This window comes from Phocoena sinus, chromosome X, assembly GCF_008692025.1.
Source record: "Phocoena sinus isolate mPhoSin1 chromosome X, mPhoSin1.pri, whole genome shotgun sequence".
Classification (NCBI taxonomy): Eukaryota; Metazoa; Chordata; class Mammalia; order Artiodactyla; family Phocoenidae; genus Phocoena; species Phocoena sinus.
The window spans coordinates 118,591,661-118,610,545 of record NC_045784.1 but is presented as its reverse complement, the minus strand read 5'-3'; the positions used below and the strand labels follow the sequence as shown (position 1 = coordinate 118,610,545).

At 42.1% G+C, this 18,885-nt stretch overlaps 1 protein-coding gene across 1 annotated transcript in view; it reads left to right on the top strand.

Annotated features, from left to right (window-relative positions):
* The first annotated feature begins 679 nt into the window (after positions 1-679).
* The window catches only part of MCF2 (MCF.2 cell line derived transforming sequence), a 97,548-nt gene continuing 79,342 nt past the window's right edge, over positions 680-18,885 (top strand). The window contains exons 1-2 of the mRNA XM_032618991.1: positions 680-768; positions 2,322-2,455. Coding sequence (XP_032474882.1) covers positions 680-768; positions 2,322-2,455 — 223 coding nt within the window. The remainder of the gene's footprint in view (positions 769-2,321; positions 2,456-18,885) is intronic.

Below are 18,885 nucleotides of genomic sequence, written 5' to 3'. Positions count from 1 at the left end.
CTTAGCCGGCCAGCCGTTTTTCCTCCGGCCCCGGGCCGCGCTGCAGCGGGACCGTGAGAAAGTCCGGGAGGTGGTGTGAGGACGTCTCCGCCGTGGCTAGTTCAGGTCCCCTCTCCGCTCCTCACCCGCTCCTGTGTGTCGCTGGAGAGATGGGGCCAGACGGTATCTTCCAACTCCGCATCCCGCCGACCAGAAGCCCCCCTCCCGGGGGTGCACTTCGCTTGTAATATCCCCTGAATGCTGCAAAAGCGGCGGCGGGGGTTGAATAATACTTTTGGGGAAGCCAAATCCAAAAAGGCGCTGGGATTCGCAGACCCTCGGCGCCGCACTTGGAGGGGGAGGAGTTGTAGAGAAACCGTGCCGCCGCCGCCGCCGCCAACTCGGGCTTTCTTACACTCAGGCTGGTGCATCTTTCCAGCTGGGTCCATGAGTTTCCTGTCTCCTGGGGTCCTCACTATAGGACAGACAAAAAAGAGCCAACAAACCCACGCATCCTTTACTGCCACTGCCGCGATTTGGGTGAGGGATGTGAGCAGTGAGCGGGGGACGGTGGACGTGGTCACTTGCCAGCCGTGATGCACACGCGTCTACCTCGCCGGAGGTGCCAAGCTTTGGGGTTGGTGCAGCGGGGAAGGTGCAGCAGGCTCTGGGCTCTGAGGAGCTAGGTTCCTACGGGACCATGCGGACTGGGGCTCGAGAGCAACCCGAGAACAGGGTGCAGCTCTGGTACCTTAAGTTCCGCCAGGGCTTTTCAGACAAGTTCTCAAGGTACTGCAATTCATGGACGTGTCTTCGTCCTCTGCTCCCGTGGTGGTTTTGCTTTAGCAGGTGCTCAGCCTTGCAGTGGGAGTTTTGGCACCCCAAAAATAGACTTGGTGACAATTTTCTGAAAATCAGGTAGCCCTCACATACGTTCCAAATACTTTCCTTCCTTATTCGGGGCTAGCCTCGAATCCAAAGGAGGCCACGGCAACCCCTGTCGTTAGACCGCAGTAAGTCAAGGCTTCGGCCTGTGCGTTTTCAGTCCCTCCCTGTTTGGTATTTGGGGTGGGCACTATTGGTTTCCATGTGTAATCAACCATTAAGGGGAGTGCGGTGATGGGGCACACGCTCCTTCAGGTATTCAGCGTCTGGAATGGGTTGGGATGCTACAACAGACCCTCACTGGCAGCTGGGCAGCTCAGGGGAGTGTGGAAAGTGCTTTGTGTCTTGTGTTTGCCTCCTCCATTTTCCTGAGAGTGAAAAAAATCTCCATAGGAGAATGTATGCTTTCTCACCAAAGTTCAATTAGCTATGCTATGAACTGTCAGTTGACATTCCTACCTCCAGTGATTTCTCTACTTCTATAGTTGTGCGGTGTTTTATCTTCCATACCTTTGAAGGCTCCTGCATGGTGGCAGTTGCCTCGTCATTATGATGTGTCACAGCACCTAAATGACACCGGTTGCTGTGCTGTGTTTTTACACGAGCTTGTGGTGCTGTTCTGCCTTTCAGCATTTTTAGCAGTAACATCTACCGCTGGATGGACCAACAGAATGTCCCGAAAGTGGTCTGTAGCTATGCTGTTAGGACATGCACCCTAGGATGAGTTTTACGTGTGAAAAGATTTCATCTATTTAAAAAAAGTATTCCTCTATTTAAGAATATGTTTACAAGGTTTTTTACTGTGGTACAGAACTTTCTGAGAGATCATTTCAGTAATGACCATTTAGAGACTGCTCGCTACCAGGACATGCCACGGTGCAATAAGGTAATTACACCTGTTTGTGCAGGATCTGCCGCGGGGCAGCCAGAAGTAGGATGGTTGACTCTACTTAGGGAGTTAAGGGAAGACTTTGGGGAGAGGGTGATGCGTGATTTGAATCTTCAAGGATGCATACAAATGTCCAGGTGCACTGGGGATGGGGATGGAGTGTGGTGGGGAAAGGTAGGGAGAGGTTATCTAGGCGAAGGAAATAAGATGTGCCGAAACAAGCAGAAAGGTGACAGCATAGTAGGTTTGGGGAGTCATTTCTTTCTTTCTTTCTTTCTTTCTTTTTTTTTTTTAATGATTGGAGTGGAAAGTGTGGAAAATACAGGAGAGAGATTAATTTGGAGAAGTAGGCAGAGGCTGGATCAGGCATATTAAAGGGCTTTATGTGGAGTGCAATGGGGAGCCACTGGAGTGTTGTAACTAGGGGAATAGAGCAAGGCTGCTGCATATGGTTGTACAGGTTGTGCACTGCAAAACTGTGAATGATGCCCTTACTGGGGTGGTACAGGGCCCGGTGTGCACAGTGGCTGGCAGTGCCAGTGCATGGCGGGGCTTGTTGCTTTTGCAGATACCACTCTGGCGGTTGTGGGGAGGACACAGTGTGTGGAGTGTGCAGAAGAGAGCTAGAAGACCGGAAGTCGGGGGGCCAGTTAGAGAGCAGTTGTAGCATGCTGGGCAAGAGTGGACGAAGGCATGGACTGAGTCAGTTCTGGGAATGGGGAGAAGGGGAGAAGCTGGAGGAATTGAGATGGTAGAACTGATTTGACTTGGTGACTCCTTGCGAGGTTTGAGGGACAGGGAAGGAGACTAGGTTAATTCCAGGTTTGTAGTTAGGGTGAAGGGGTGGGGAGAGATATCATTAAGATAGGGAATGGAGGATGGAGAGGAAATTTGGGGTTCAGAGTTGAGAGCTTACTAGAGCTGGGAAGAAGTGAATATTATTTCTTACAGTCATCCGTGGCGCTCATTAAACAACTCCTGGCACAGAAGTTCTTCCTTAAATTACTTCTATGGGTTGATAACTCAGTCTAGCCTAGATGGAGCCCACATTTATTATAAAATTACCTTTTGAACTTACCTTTAAACAGAGATTTTTTTCCCCCCTCAAACTTTCCTCACCTGATGATGGGTGAAAAAAGAAAAAAAAAAAAAGAAAGAAATGTTTTGCGTTCCTTGCAGGACAAAAGGACTCGAACTATACTGATCTAAGTTAACCTCAGATAACTCAGAGAAGTAGTTGTGAAAACCTGTTCACTGCAAATTTGTTTTTGTCAGAGTTTAGCTGTGTAAATCACAACAAAAGTTAATTATTCAATATACATTGCAACATAGTATAAAACTGTTTTCCAATGATGATGGGTCACTTACTGGGCAACGCTAATTTCTGAGTTGTTCCGCATAACTGATTTTCTGGGTAACTGAGGTTCAGCACTTGCACTGCTTTTCCCTTGCCCCAGTCGCTAACCATTTTGGATGGAAAGCTTTTCAAAAAGATTATTTACCTTCCTGACTCCTGAGCCTGGAAATAATTGTATCTTTTCTTGATGATTCAAGATTATCCTTATAAGAGCATTAGTTATTTTAATTTGCTGTGTATAGTGTTGCCTTAAGGGCTCCTAAAGTGTGGCGGGTCTGTTTGTCCCTGCATTAAATTGGGCACAGATGTTCTGCCTCTTAATTGGTAATGCCTGGTTTTCTAATCGTTCCATATATCCCCTCTCTGTTAGTTGCCATTTCTTGCTGCTGTTATTTTAACTCTTTCTACCGGCCAGCAGTTACTGCCTAAGCCTCTAAGCTCCCTCCTTCGTTGCCCCTTCTGATGTGTTGTTGTGAACTAGGAAATGAGATAACCAAACTTGTTAGAGTTGTTTGCAGAATATGAGTAAATAGACTATGAGTATTTGGGGAGCCTGCTTCTACCAATGTATAGGACCTTTAACACATGGACTCTGTGATATCTCTTCCGGTTGCATTAAAAGTTTGTTTTTGTTTTTTTTTTAAATTGAAGTATAGGGCTTCCCTGGTGGCGCAGTGGTTGAGCGTCCACCTGCCGATGCAGGGGACACGGGTTCGTGCCCCGGTCCGGGAAGATGCCACATGCCGCGGAGCAGCTGGGCCCGTGAGCCATGGCTGCTGAGCCTGTGCATCCGGAGCCTGTGCTCCGCGACGGGAGAGGCCACAGCAGTGAGACGCCCGCGTACCGCAAAAAAAAAAGAAAAAAAAATTGAAGTATAGTTGACTTACTGTATAATGTTAGTTTCAGGTATACAACATAGTGATTCCATTTTTTATAAATTATCCTCCATACAAAGTTATTACAAAATATTGGCTGTGTTCCCTGTGCTGTACATCACATCCTTGTATCTTATTTTACACCTAGTAGTTTGTACCTCTTAATCCCCTTCCCCTATCTTGCTCCTCCCTCCTTCCCACTCCCCTCTGGTAACTACTAGTTTGTTCTCTGTATCTGTGTGTCTGTTTCTGTTTCTAAAAGCTTAACAAAGTTTTTTCCTAGTACTTAGTTGCGTCCTGGAGGGTTGATGATGTTTTTGTTTTGTTTTGTTTTTTGGCTGCACGGCTTGTGGGATCTTAGTTCCCCAACCAGAGATTGAACCCGGGCCCTCAGCAGTGAAAGCGCAGAGTCCTAACCACTGCACAGCTAGGGAATTCCCTTGATGCTGTTAAAAATGTTATCAGTGAAACATGTTCTCTCATAAATGAAGCTATTACAGTATGTGAAATTGTAATAGTTTACTGTCTTGTAAAACAAACAAATAAGCAAGTGTGTTCAAAATCCATCAGAAAATTGAGATGCATTTTATCCATTGCATTTCTCAGGCATGCCTTGGCAAGCGCTCATGCAAGCGCTTGGCACTAGGAGGCACTTCAGTCTTTAGGAGTTGCCCCCAAGGACTGAAAGCAAATGTCCCTCTACAGCATCTTCTCAAGCAAGCACCCTCTGAAGGCTCAATAAAAAACCTGCTCCCCACCTGCCCCAGCGCAGAAGCAGAGGTCAGCCCCCTAAGAGAGATGCCTCTTATCTGATCGCTGCCAAGGTCTTATCTGGAACCCGGCAAGAGGCCAATGTCACAGCCCTTCCTTTCATTTATTTTTCACCCAAGCCCTCCCCTCGTTGTATATGCATGATGAATGTAAGGATCTGACTGGCTTCTTGTTTCTTTCAGGACTGGGAAGGTGACACTGAGCAAAGACCTAAGGGATTGTAGGATGTCACCAAGAGGGGGTTCTGAGGGAGTGTTCTGGGCAGAGGGGATAATCGCTGTAAAGGCGTTGAGATGACAAAGTATTGACAAGTTCAAGGAATGGGAGGAAAACCAGTGTGGCTGAAGCAGTGTGTGTGTGTGTGTGATGAAGCCAGAGAGGTAACGGGTCTGGGTCGTATAGGGCTTGGTAAGGACTTTGGCTTTTACCCTGAGTCACATGAGGAGCCATGGGAAGGTTTTTTTGTTTGTTTGTTTGTTTTTACATCTTTATTGGAGTATAATTGCTTTACAATGGTGTGTTAGTTTCTGCTGTATAACAAAGTGAATCAGCTATCCATATAGATATATCCCCATATCTCCTCCCTCTTGCGTCTCCCTCCCACCTTCCCTATCCCACCCCTCTAGGTGGTCACAGAGCACAGCACCGAGTTGATCTGGTTTTGAGCAAAGGAGTAATGTACCTTGCTCTGGATGCTATGTGGAGAATGAGGTAAAGGCAGGAGAAAGGTGAAAGCGGGGAGACCAATTAGGAGACTGTGACAATCGATGATGGTGGCTTAAACCAGAGAGTTGATACTGGAGGTGGTGAGCAGTGGTGAGAGTCGAGGTGTATTTTTGAAGGTAGAGCCAAAACGATTTGCAAATGGTTTCAATGTGGGCTGTGAGAGAAGAGGGGTGTCAAGGGTGGCAGCAATTGTCACGGGTGGAGATGGAGATGCCGGCAGGGAGAGCTGGGTGTGGGGAAATCGTGAGGCTCAGGAGTTTGGTTTGGGGGGAGGAGTTCCCTGGTGGTCCAGTGGTTAGGACTCGGTGCTTTCACTGCTGTGGCTGGGGTTCAGTTGCTGGTCAGGGAACTGAGATCCCACGATCCGAGCTGGGCGGGTCCCCTGCAAAAAAAAAAAAAGAAGTTTGGTTTGGGACCTGCTAACTTTGAGGTGCCTATTTGATGTCCATGCAGAGATCTTGGGTTGGCAAATGGTTACAGGAATCTGGTCTTCAAGGAACGGATCTGAGATGGGGATATCAATTTGGGAGTCATCGGAGGTGGTATTTAAAGCCTGGATGAGTGAGTATAGAGAAGAGATCAGTCAGAAGAGACAGTTGTTTGTTTCCCCCAGTGAAGACTTGGGGATGACCTCTTCCCCAGAGCAACATTCAAGAGAGCACAAGGGACTCCCCTGGTGGCGCAGTGGTTAAGAATCTGCCTGCCAGTGCAGGGGGGAACACGGGTTGGATCCCTGGTCCGGGAAGATCCCACATGCTACAGAGCAACTAAGCCCGTGCACCGCAACTACTGAGCCTGCGATCTAGAGACCTCGAGCCATAACTACCGAGCCCGCGTGCCACAACTACTGAAGCCCGCATGCCTAGAGCCCGTGCTCCGCAACAAGAGAAGCCACCGCAATGAGAAGCCTGAGCACCGCATCAAAGAGCAGCTCCCACTCGCTACAACTAGAGAAAGCCTGCACGCAGCAACGAACACCTAACACAGCCAAAATTAAAAATAAATAAATAAATATATTAAAAAAACATAAGAGAGCACTAGTGGAATCAGTGCTCCAAAGAGACAAATCATTTCTGTGGTTTGTTGTTGAAATGTTTGCACTGTCCAATTTGCTCACAGGTCACTTTGACTCATATTCCTTTGCTCAGAGTATGGAACCAACATGATCTGTGCCCGGGGGTAAAGAAGAGGTCTACGAGGAAAGCTCTCCAAAGAGAGAAACTACAACTTCAGTGCTAAACGAGCCTTCCTTTTTTTTTTTTTTTTTAGCCTTCTTTATGCATCAAGAAATCTGCAGTAGTCATTTATGGCTTAAGTTTCATGATGCAGATGAATTCCTTCCCATCTTATTCTTTTCTTCAGTAGGAATATTAAGCAGCCACTGTTGCTTCCCAGTTGAGAAGACCTTTATCCGTTCCCTCCTTTCATTTTCAATACATGATATAATTTTCTTTAAAACAATTATATTTTAATGGAAAGATCAAAGGCTGATGTGAAATTGGAAAGAAGGATCAGTTTATACTCATAATAACGTTTGGGGCTTTATAAAATAGTTGGATTAGCAAATATAGTGACACTTTAATATATTGAAATTTACTCTGAAAGGTAATTATCTCTTTTCTGACTTTCTTTCAAATATTTATCAATGATACTGTTACCTCTGCCAGGAAGAAATTAAGTCGGCTCGTTAACCCTGCAGATGCTGGGAAACCAGACGTTTTAGCAGCACTTATAATTTACATTTGTGTATTTGTCTCTGGAAAACTGTGAGCCAGCAACTTGATAGAGATATGTCTGCTCCGTTTTCAGATAATTTTTTGCACTAATCTGAAAAGGGAAGGAGAGCCATTCCCAGCAAGGAGGAACAGAAAAGAGTTTTCTTAACAAGAAGGCAAACAGGGAAAACAGGATCCCATTCAAGTTTTTTTTAACAGCTCTATTGAGATATAATTCACATACCATACAATTAACCCATTTAAAGTGTACATTTCAATAGATTTTAGTATAATCACAGAGTTGTGCATTAATTACCACAAGTTTAGAACATTCCCATCACCCCAAAAAGAAACCCTCATACCCATTAGCCATTGCTCCCCATTTCCTCCTAACAGTCCTTCCCACCAGCCCCTGGCAGCCACTAACACACTTTCTGTCTTTAAAGATGTGTCTATTCCACAAATTTCAGACAGATAGAATCATAATAGATGATCTTTTATGACTAGCTTCTTTCACTTAGCATAATGTTTTCAAGTTTCATCCATGTTGTAGCATGTGTCAGTATTTCATTCTTTTTATCTGGCTAAATATTTTAATTATCCATTCTTCAGTTGATGGACACTTGAATTATTTCCACCTTTTGTCTATTATGAATAATGTTGCTATGAATATTCTTATATAAGTTTTTGTGTGGACATGTTTTCAGTTCTCTTGAATATATATCTAGGAGTGGATTTGCTAGGTCATAGAGTCACTGTGTGTTTAATCTTTTGAGGAACTCCCAGACTTCCAAAGCAACTGTACCATTTCACATTCCCACCATCATTGTATGAGGGTTCCATTTTCTCCACATTCTTCTGAGAACTTGTTAATCTCTGTCTGATTCCAGCCAGCCTAGTGGGTGTGAAGTGCGAAGTGGTTTCACATTGTGGTTTTGATTTGCATTTCCCGAATGGCTAGTGATGTTGAGCACCTTTTCATGTGCTTATTGGCCATTTGTATATCTTCTTTGGAGAAATGTCTATGAAGATTCTTTGCCCATTTTAAAATTGGTCTATTTCTGTTTTTACTATTTAGTTAGTTGTAAGAGTTATTTATATAGTCTGGATTCAAGAATCCTTATTAGATATTAATTTGCAAATATTTTCTCCCATTCTGTGGATTATCTTTCATTTTCTTGATGGTTTCATCTGAAGCACAAGCGTTTTTAATTTTGAAGTCAAATTTACCTATTTTTCTCTCTTTTATTTAAGTCTCTGTTTTCAGTTCTTTTTTTAAATTGAGGTATAACTGACATATAACATTATATTAGTTTCAGGTGTACAACATGATTCAATAGTTGTGTGTATTGGAAATGATTACCGCAGTAAGTCTAATTAACATCCGTCGCCACACATAGTTACAAAAAATTTTTTCTTGTGATGAGAACTTTTAAGATTTGCTCTGTTGGCAACTTTCAAATATGCAGTAAAGTATTTAAAAAAATATTTATGTATTTATTTATTCATTCATTTATTATTTATTTTTGCCTGCATTTGGTCCTATTTGCGGCATGTGGGCTCTTCGTTGTGGCGCGTGGTCTCTTTCATTGAGGCACGCGAGCTCAGTAGTTGTGGCGCGCGGGCTTAGCTGCCTCGCGGCATGTGGGATCTTAGTTCCCCGACCAGGAATCAAACCCATGTTCCCTTCATTGGAAGGCAGATTCTCAACCACTGGACCACCAGGGAAGTCCCAAGTTTTTTTTTTTTTCTTTTGCAGTACGCGGGACTCCCACTGTTGTGGCCTCTCCTGTTGCAGAGCACAGGCTCCGGATGCGCAGGCTCAGTGGCCATGGCTCACGGGCCCAGGCGCTCCGCGGCATGTGGGATCTTCCCAGACCGGGGCACGACCCGTGTCCCCTGCATCAGCAGGTGGACTCTCAACCACTGTGCTACCAGGGAAGCCCCCAAGTATTTTTTTTTTAATTAATTAATTAATTTATTTATTGGCTGTGTTGTGTCTTTGTTGCTGCATGTGGACTTTCTCTAGTTGCAGCAAACAGGGACTACCCTTCGTTGCAGTGCTCGGGCTTCTCATTGCAGTGGCTTCTCTTGTTGCGGAGCACAGGCTCTAGGCACGCCAGCTTCAGTAGTTGCAGCACATGGGCTCAGTAGTTGTGGCTTGCAGGCTCTAGGGCACAGACTCAGTAGTTGTGGTGCACGGGCTTTGTTGGTCCGCGGCATGTGGGATCTTCCCAGACCAGGGCTCGAACCCGTGTACCCTGCATTGGCAGGTGGATTCTTGACCACTGCACCACCAGGGAAGTTCCCCAAGTAATTTAAACTATAGTCACTCTGCTGTACATTATATCCCCATGACTTATTTATTTCATACTGGAAGTTTGTACCTTTTGACCCCCTTCACCCATGTCTCCCACCCCATCTCATCTCCCACCTCTGGCAACCACCAATCTGTTCTCTTTGTTTGTTTGTTTTATAAGATTCCACATATAAGTGAGATCATCATATGATATTTGTCTTTCTCTGTCTGACTGATTTCACTTAGCTTAATGCCTTCAGGGTCCATCCATGTTGTCACAAATGGCAAGATTTCCTTCTTTTCTATGGCTGAATAATATTCCATTTTTTTAATATATATATATATATATATACACATATATATATATGTGTATATATATATATATATATATATATATATATACCACAGCTTCTTTATCTATTTATCCGTTGATGGACACTTAGGTTGTTTCTATGTCTTGTCTATTGTAAATAATGCTGCAGTGAACATGGGGGTGCATATATCTTTTTGAGTTATTGTTTTCATTTTCTTTAGATAAATACCCAGAAGTGGAATTACTGGATCATATGGTACTTCTATGTTTAATTTTTTGAGGCACCTCCATACTGTTTTCCATACCAATTTACATTAACACCAGCAGTGCACAAGAGTTCCCTTTTATCCATATCCTCTCCAACACTCATTTCTTGTCTTTTCGATAATAGCTATTCTAACAGGTGTGAGATGGTATCTCATTGTGGTTTTGATTTGCATTTCCCTGATGAGTAGTGATGCTGAGCATCTTTTCTTGTACCTGTTGACCTGTTTTTTTCTCTTCTTTGCTTTCAGTGTCATATATAAGATAATATTGCCTAACCCAAGGTCACGAAGAATTCCATCTATATTTACATCTGAGTTTTATAGATTTAGGTCTTACATTTCAGTCTTTGATCCATTTTGAGTTGATTTTTGTACATGATGTGAGCTAGGGGTCCAACTACATTCTTTTAACCATGTGCATATATACAGGTGTTCCCAGCACCATCTGTGGAAAAGAATATTCTTTTCCCACTAAAATGTCTTGGTACCCTGGTTTAAAATCAGTTGATCATAGATGTAAGGGTTTATTTCTGGACAATTCTATTCCACTGATCTATCTGTAAGTCTGTCATTATATCTGTATCATACTGTAGATCAATTTAGGGAATGTCTGAATCTCATTTTTTTAGTTGTACAAATTGAGGTTCCCCCAAATATAGGGCATTCCTCTTTAAAGTATTTGGGAATTATTTACTCTAATGCTTTTCTGGCCCAACAGTGCTCACATTGAATGATTACTCGCCTGTAGATTTTCAAGAGTTCAGTTATGATTATGATACGTTACTTCATTCTTATTATGGGAATTATTCTAGAGACCCTGCTAGAAGCTTTTAAGAGGCATAAAACAGTAAATATCCACAAGAGTTCTCCCAAGGGAAGACAAATTCACAATGAAGACAAAAACAACAAAATATAATCACAAACTCAATTGCCTTAGTGCTTGTGATTCGACATTTGGCATGTGAGTCTGTGTGGGACTAGAGTGGGTTAACATACAGAAAATGAGAAGCATGTGTTTTTATACCACATTGACCAGGAATCCGCAAAAGACCTTTCCAGGCTGGACGAGACCATTTGTCAATCAAATGTATAATCCCCCTCCCTGTGGCAGGAGATGTCTTTCAGGAAAATAGATTGCAGTGACTACACATTTAAGCTTGGCCCAACTCTTCCGTGGATTTGCTGATGCTTTAAGCAGGAAAAACATTTTCTAATCCCGATTTTTGCATACAGTAAATCACCACATATGTAGTTCTCTTTATGGCACGATTCAGTCCCTCTCAAAATTTACCTATATGTATTGGGTTCCCGAGTAATGAATTCACTAGGCTGTAATTGTTAGTCAGGTTCCCAAAACAATGGCAGCTCCCGCCCCTGTACAAGGAAAACATGCTGTCTCTGTTGGGTGGCTTTTAATCTGAAGGAGGGAGGAAGGAAGAGCTTTCCATAGTCACACTCTTAAACACCTGCAAGAGACACAGGCGAGGCCCAGCAACCTGGGACACCCAGCTCCTGGGTGGAGGTTCCACCTTGTCACTGCCTACCTGCTGCGCCTCATTTTTCGAAATCATGTGCTTTTTGGCCCTCTCCCTTTCGTCCCTCTCTCTTCTTGGTTTTCTCCTCTTTTTTATTACTCCTTTTAAACATTTCTCTCTTCCTTGCCTAGTGCCTTAGGTGCTGCTTCTTTCTGTGTGTGTGTGTGTGTGTGTGTGTGTGTGTGTGTGTGTGTGTGTTTTGCTTTTGGTAAGGGATTATCTTTTATTTTTCCATTTTCTTGTGACTTTATTTTTTCTCTGTTCCAATAAAACTTTATTTACAAAAGCAAGGAGTAGGGCGGTTTGGTCCCCAAGCCATAGTTGGCCAACTGCTGCTCTAGTGAACTCTGTCATACACCTGCCTTGTTAAAAGAATCACCTGGCCTTTGGGGTGAACTACAGATTCCATTGTCTTTTTTCTGATTCAGATTTAGGATGAAGCCCAGGAATATGCATTCTTTTCAGACGTATCAGGTGATTTTTTTCTCAAGGGACAAGTTGGGGAAACACTGATCTAGGGTATAGTTATTCTTGCCTTGTAATATTAGAAAACCACAAACGCTTATTTCCAGTTTTAACTGATTAATAATGACTTTTCCAATACGTATCTGATCAAGGTTGAGTCAAAAGGACTTTAATATTTGGTTTCAATTTGCTTTGGCAGATTATTCTGATTTATATTATTATTATTTTTTAAATGAAGTATAGTTGATATACATTATATGTTATAGTTGTATAAAATTTACAGTTTTTAAAGGTTATACTCCATTTATAGTTATTACAGAATATTGACTATATTCCCTGTGTTGTACAATATATCCTTGTAGCTTATTTTATACATAATAGTTCTTCTTAATCCCCTAACCCTATTTTGCCCCTTCCCCCTTCCCTCTCCCCACTGGTAACCACTAGTTTGTTCTCTATATCTGTGAGTCTGTTTCTTTTATTATATTTACTAGTTTGTTGTATTCTTTAGATTCCACATATAAGTGACCATACAGTATGGTACTGGCACAAAAGCAGACACATAGATTAATGGAACAGAATAGAGAGCCCAGAAATGAATCCACACTTACATGGGCAATTAATCTACGACAAAGCAGGCAAGAACATACAATGGCGAAAACAGAGTCTCTTTGATAAGTGGTTCTGGGAAAACTGGACAGCTACCTATAAAAGTATGAAATTAGAACATTCTCTAACACTATCTACAAAAGTAAACTTAAAATGGATTAAAGACCTAAATGTATGAGTAGAAACCATAAAACTCCTAGAGGAAAACATAAGCAGAACACTCTTTGACATAAATCATAGCAATATTTTTTTGGATCTGTCTCCTAAAATAAAGGAAATAAAAGCAAAAATAAACAAATGGGACCTAATTAAACTTGAAAGCTTTTGCACAGCAAAGGAGACCATTGACAAAACAAAAGGACAACCTACAGAATGGGAGAAAATATTTGCAAATGATATGACCGATAAGAGGTTTATATCCAAAATATATAAACAGCTCATACAACTCAACATCAAAAAAATGAACAACCTGATTAAAAAATGGGCAAAAGATCTGAATAGACATTTTTTAAAAAAGGACATGCGGATGGCCAACAGGCACATAAAAAGATGCTCAACATTGCTAATCATCAGGGAAATGCAAATCAAAACCATAATGAGGTATCACCTCACACCTGTCAGAATGGCTGTCATCAAAAAGACCACAAATAACAAATGTTGGCGAGGATACGGAGTAAAGGGAACCATCGAACACTATGTAAATTGGTGCAGCCACTGTGGAAAACAGTATGGAGGTTTCTCAAAAAACGAAAAATTAAAAAAAAAGAATTACCATGTGACCCAGCAATTCCACTCCTGGGTGTATATCCAAAAGAAACAAAAACACTAATTCGAAAAGATACATGCACCCCTATGTTCAGACCTTTATTTGTTTATTTATTTATTTATTTATGGCTGCATTGGGTCTTCATTGCTGCTCATGGGCTCTCTCTAGTTGCAGTGAGTGGGGGCTACTCTTCGTTGCGGTACATGGTCTTCTCATTGTGGTGGCTTCTCTTGTTGCAGAGCATGGGCTCTAGGTGCATGGGCTTCAGTAGCTGTGGCATGAGGGCTCAGTAGTTGTGACTTGCGGGCTCTAGAGTGCAGGCTCAGTAGTTGTGATGCACAGGCTTAGCCGCTCCATGGCATGTGAGATCTTCCTGGACCAGGGCTCGAGCCCATGTCCCCTACATTGGCAGGTGGATTCTTAACCACTGCACCACCAGGGAAGCCCTTATAGCATTATTTACAGTAGCCAAGACATGGAAACAACATAAATGTGCATTAACAGATGAATGGATAAAGAAGATGTGATACTTACACACACGCACGCACACACACACGTACACACGCATACTGAAATACTACTCAGCCATAAAAAAGAATGAAAATTTGCTATTTGCAGCAACATGGATGGACCTGGAGGGTATTATGCCAAGTGAAATAAGAGAAAGACATTTTCTTTTGTTTTTAAATTAAATTATTTATGTGCAATCAGTTTGGGATTGTGGAACTTTTCTATGGATATAGATACATTAATTCAATTCAACATGTACTGATCACCTCCACTGTTGGGATATTTCAGTGAACAAACCCCACAAAAATCCCTGCCTACAAGGAGCTTATTTCTAACTGGTGAGAACAACAGTAAAGAATCCATGTCGGGCTTCCCTGGTGGCGCAGTGGTTGAGAGTCCGCCTGCTGATGCAGGGGACACGGGTTTGGGCCCCGGTCCGGGAGGATCCCACATGCCGCGGAGCGGCTGGGCCCGTGAGCCATGGCCGCTGGGCCTGCACGTCCGGAGCCTGTTCTCCGCAACGGGAGAGACCGCAACAGTGAGAGTCCCGCGTACCGCAAAAAAAAAAAAAAAAAGAATCCATGTGTATCTAAGCATTTTACCAAGCTGGGATCTTCCTCCTTACCTTGAACTGTGACTTGCATTTGAATGTGTTTACTTAAAAATGATTTCATATTGAAATGTGTGATACACACAAGAGTACAGGAAACATAAAATATATAATATAAAATCATTTTGTCATGCTATTAAAATTTTTTCCTTTCATGGAAGACAAAGATACACATTCAGGGACACTGGGTTCTCTGTTCATCAGACGCTCACTTGCACTCCTGATAGTTAAGCTGAAGAATTAGCTTCAGTATCAGTATCTGAAGATACTCAGTATCAGTCTGATGACAAGAAAAGCCATAGGGAGTTATTTTAAATAATATTTCCCGTATTTAAACTGAAATGGTGTGATTATATATTCTTAGACTCTTTGATGACACTGAAAAGTAATATGTGTATTTGCAGGACATCTTTGTGTTTGCACGTGCCAGCTGGATCACGTGATTAGTCACAGAGCAAAAAGCAGCGGCCCTGTTTTTCTTTGCCATTTTGCACTTGTCAGTTTTCAACAGAGGGTCAGTTTTGCTTCCTTCGTTAACACATTCCAAGGACCATTGACAGATGTTGTGTGTTCTTTTGCATGCCTTATAAGCTAAAGTAAGTCATTTTAATCGGATTTACCATTGCAGATGCTGTGTATTTCAAAATTAGATTGTCTGAACCCAAGAAGAGATGAATAGCCACGGAATAGATCTGGCATTCGGTCATATGTCTACATGGATATTGTGAGTTCTAATATTAGTGGGTCATCTCGTCTTCTTTTATAGCTTGTGCTTTAAATAGCTGCTCTCGAAAGGCTTGATGTTATAATAAAAATGAAAACAAGAGCCTAATGTTAATATTTACCTGTTACTAAGTTAGTGTGTTTAGAGTCATCTAGTGGCGGCGGTAGTGATTTTAAGCTCACGTTCATTTGCACCGTGTGTACTTGAATGAGTATGATTTGGATGAGTAAAGTGATGTCCCTTTGATTTACATGCTTTTTTCTCAAATTTCTATTGTTAAGAAATAATTTGGAACATTCAAAATTGTGTGATGAAGACGTTTTTTGTTTAAACTGTGCTCTCAGAAGTACCCACGGAAGCAAATTCTGAAAGACATTTATTTTCATAACAGGTAATGTATGGTTTTGAAGATGATGCATAATTGTATATAACATATATGAAATATGTATATAATATATATCCTCATGTACATATTAAAAAGCCCTTTACCAGAGTTCCGGCATTTAGCAAAGATCCTGTCAATTTTTATGGAGTATAAATTTTAAAAGACACACGATTGAGTCACAAAAGCGCTTTCACAGTGGAGAAGAGTAAATAAAGGCTCCACGCTGCAGTTTTTAACCACTTCTTATCAGTGTGAGCTTCTTCATATTGCCTCTTGACTTTACAAGTGATATGAAAGACGGCAGAATGAATTTTCAGAACCAGCCATTTTAATTACATACTTATTATTTCCAATTCTCTGGACTATACGCACGCACAGAAACACATAAACATCGGAGTTGGCAAAAGTTACAGAAATGAACAGTTCCGCTTCATTGGTCTCATGCATGACAGGCTGAGGGAGCTCACTACCACTTACTCCCCTCCTTGGAAGCAGGTCAGAGGCCATCGACCTTGGTATAATGTTGAGTCATTGCTGCACACTGAAAATGCTGCAAATGCATGCCGGGAGGTATTCAGCACAGATTAGGCCACAAAACCGTTTTCTTTCCTTTGTTCATACGGCATCTATTTTATCAGTTTAGTGCTCGATGTCCTTCCTCTGTGTGCTCACAGTGTCCTAGGCTCAATACTATTGTAACACTTAGCTCCCAGATGAAGAGCCCATGAGGCTGGGCCAGTGTTTTCACTGGTTTCTGTGTCCCCAGCGCTGCTTGGGGCATGGCAACAGATGGGAGTCTAACAAAGGTTTGTTGAAAGAAGAAATACACAAATGATGAGAGTGGCTGATAGGTAAACGAAAAGGACACTTAAAGTTGTTTTGAAATGTGGATTCCTGATTTGTATTCCTATTCTCTCCTTCCAGCCTCTCATTCCTTCCTTCCCTTTCCCATCATCCTTTAGAATTCCACTTCGTGCTACTGTGGGTAAAATCATCCCAGGGTTTTTCCCTTCAAAGCGCAATTTCAAAGGTTGAGTCTCCGAGGACAGCCAGATCTGTGGATGTTCTTCCCTGAATTGGAAACTGTTCGTTCTTAAGTGCCGTGTAAGTGGGTTCTAAAACACCGCTGAATGCATAGTAGGTACTCAGGCCACACTTGCGAATGTTTGAGTTGACATTATCCATGCCTTTAACGCCACCGCAGAGTTCCTTTGATCTTTGTTGTCACATCTAACTGATTTTTCTGTTTCCGTTTTAGCCTGTGTCTAGTCACTGCATTTGCCCTTCAGCTCTATCACGGTAAAACTCTCCCTGATATGTTTTCTTTCAGTGATCACTAAAACAATTTTTAATGTGGTCTTTCAAAATGGATGCTTCATAAGAAAAGAAATCTGTGATAAGAGCCACGGCCAAAGCCAAAACATCTATAATGATTACACACATATAGGTGCATGCTAACGTCGATGTTTTAAAATTATTGTTTAAGTGGTAGGTAGAAAATATTATCTTACTGTCCTTGAAATTTGCACTTCAAACTTTACAAATGCCGTTGAGGATCTTTACAAATGTTTATTGACCATTCCTATTTCCTTTTCCGTGAAATGCCTGTCTGTGTTATTTTTTTCCCCATTTTTCTGTCATGTGGTTTGTCTTTTTTTTAAATTGACTTACAATCTTTTATATATCCTTGATACTATTTGTTTGTCACTTATATGTATTGCACTGTCTGCTTCTAATTTGTGGCTTGTCATCATTTTCTTTATGATAGACATCATCCTTTTCTTTCATCATCCTGATGAAAGAAAACTTTAAATTTAGTGTAGCCTAAGTTATCAATCTTTTCCTTTAAGCTTTCTGCTTCTTGCATTTTGTTTAAAAAATTCTATCCTACCCACAGGATATACACATATTCTCCTGTATTTTCTCTGATCTGATGCCTAGCGCTGTAGGCTTTGAATCTCCACCAAAGCATGACCATTAAAACCAAGTTCTAAGTCACCTGGGATTTAGCAGCTGCCTTGGGGCAACTTCTATTCTCAGTTGGCTTCTCTCAGAATATTTGCCCTGGTAATGGTTTTGGCCTCGGAGGATTTCCTTGTCTTTCCTGCCAACTCAGCCATTCATTAGAAAGAATTTAATTTTCTTTTCCCCACCATGTTTTTACGTTTCGTAGCAGGAAGATTTTTCAGGATTTTTAGTCCCCTGTGAGACCAATAAGGGAAAGCGCCTTCATGTTTGTCAAACTTGAGAGTTCAATTTTTATATTCAAAGATGACATCATCTCAGAGTTTTCCTTGTATACAAGACTTGAGGTATGGATAAGGAACCATGACCCAGTCTCCTATTTGCAGATGAACTGAAAGATGGGAGTGGTATTCTGGCCTAGAAGCAGCCCGTGGCTGTTTGGGGAGGGTGGGAAGCAAAATGCTAACCCAGTCGTTATCTGCCACTGCCTGAATGCTCACTTGTACACTAAACCTTTTAAATTCTAATGTTATATTTTCTTTCTTCTATAACAATGGCCAGTGTTTATTGAGCACTTACCATATACTAGACACTGTTCCAAGTCTTTGCATGTGTTAACAACTTTACTCATTACAATAACCCTATGAAATAGGTACTGTCATTTTCTCCATGTTACCAGTAAAGGAAATTGAGACACACAGAGTTTAAGCAGCTCGTCCAAGGTCATACAACTTGTAAGTGGTAGAGCTGGAATTGGAATATAGGCAATCTGTCTTTGAAGCACGCACTCAAAAGTACTGTGCTGGGCTTCCCTGGTGGTGCAGTGGTTGAGGGTCTGCCTGCTGATTCAGGGGACATAGGTTCGTGCCCCGGTCCGGGAGGATCCCACATGCCGCAGAGCGGCTGGGCCCGTGGGCCATGGCCGCTGGGCCTGCACGTCCGGAGCCTGTGCTCCGCCACGGGAGAGGCCACAACAGTGAGAGGCCCGCATACCACAAAAAAAAAAAAAAAAAAAAAAAGTACTGTGCTATGTTACCTCTACAAGAAATATTTGTGTGAAAAAAATCAGAATTCTATATTTATACATCACCTAAGATAGCACCGAAATATAACCACTGTGTGAACTTACTGATCGTGTGATGTCCTTGTGGTTTACCTTTATGCACAACCTTCATCTTTTTTCCTGAACATACATTTCCAAAAGTCGAGCCCACTTCTGTTTGTTTTTCATGTTTAAATTC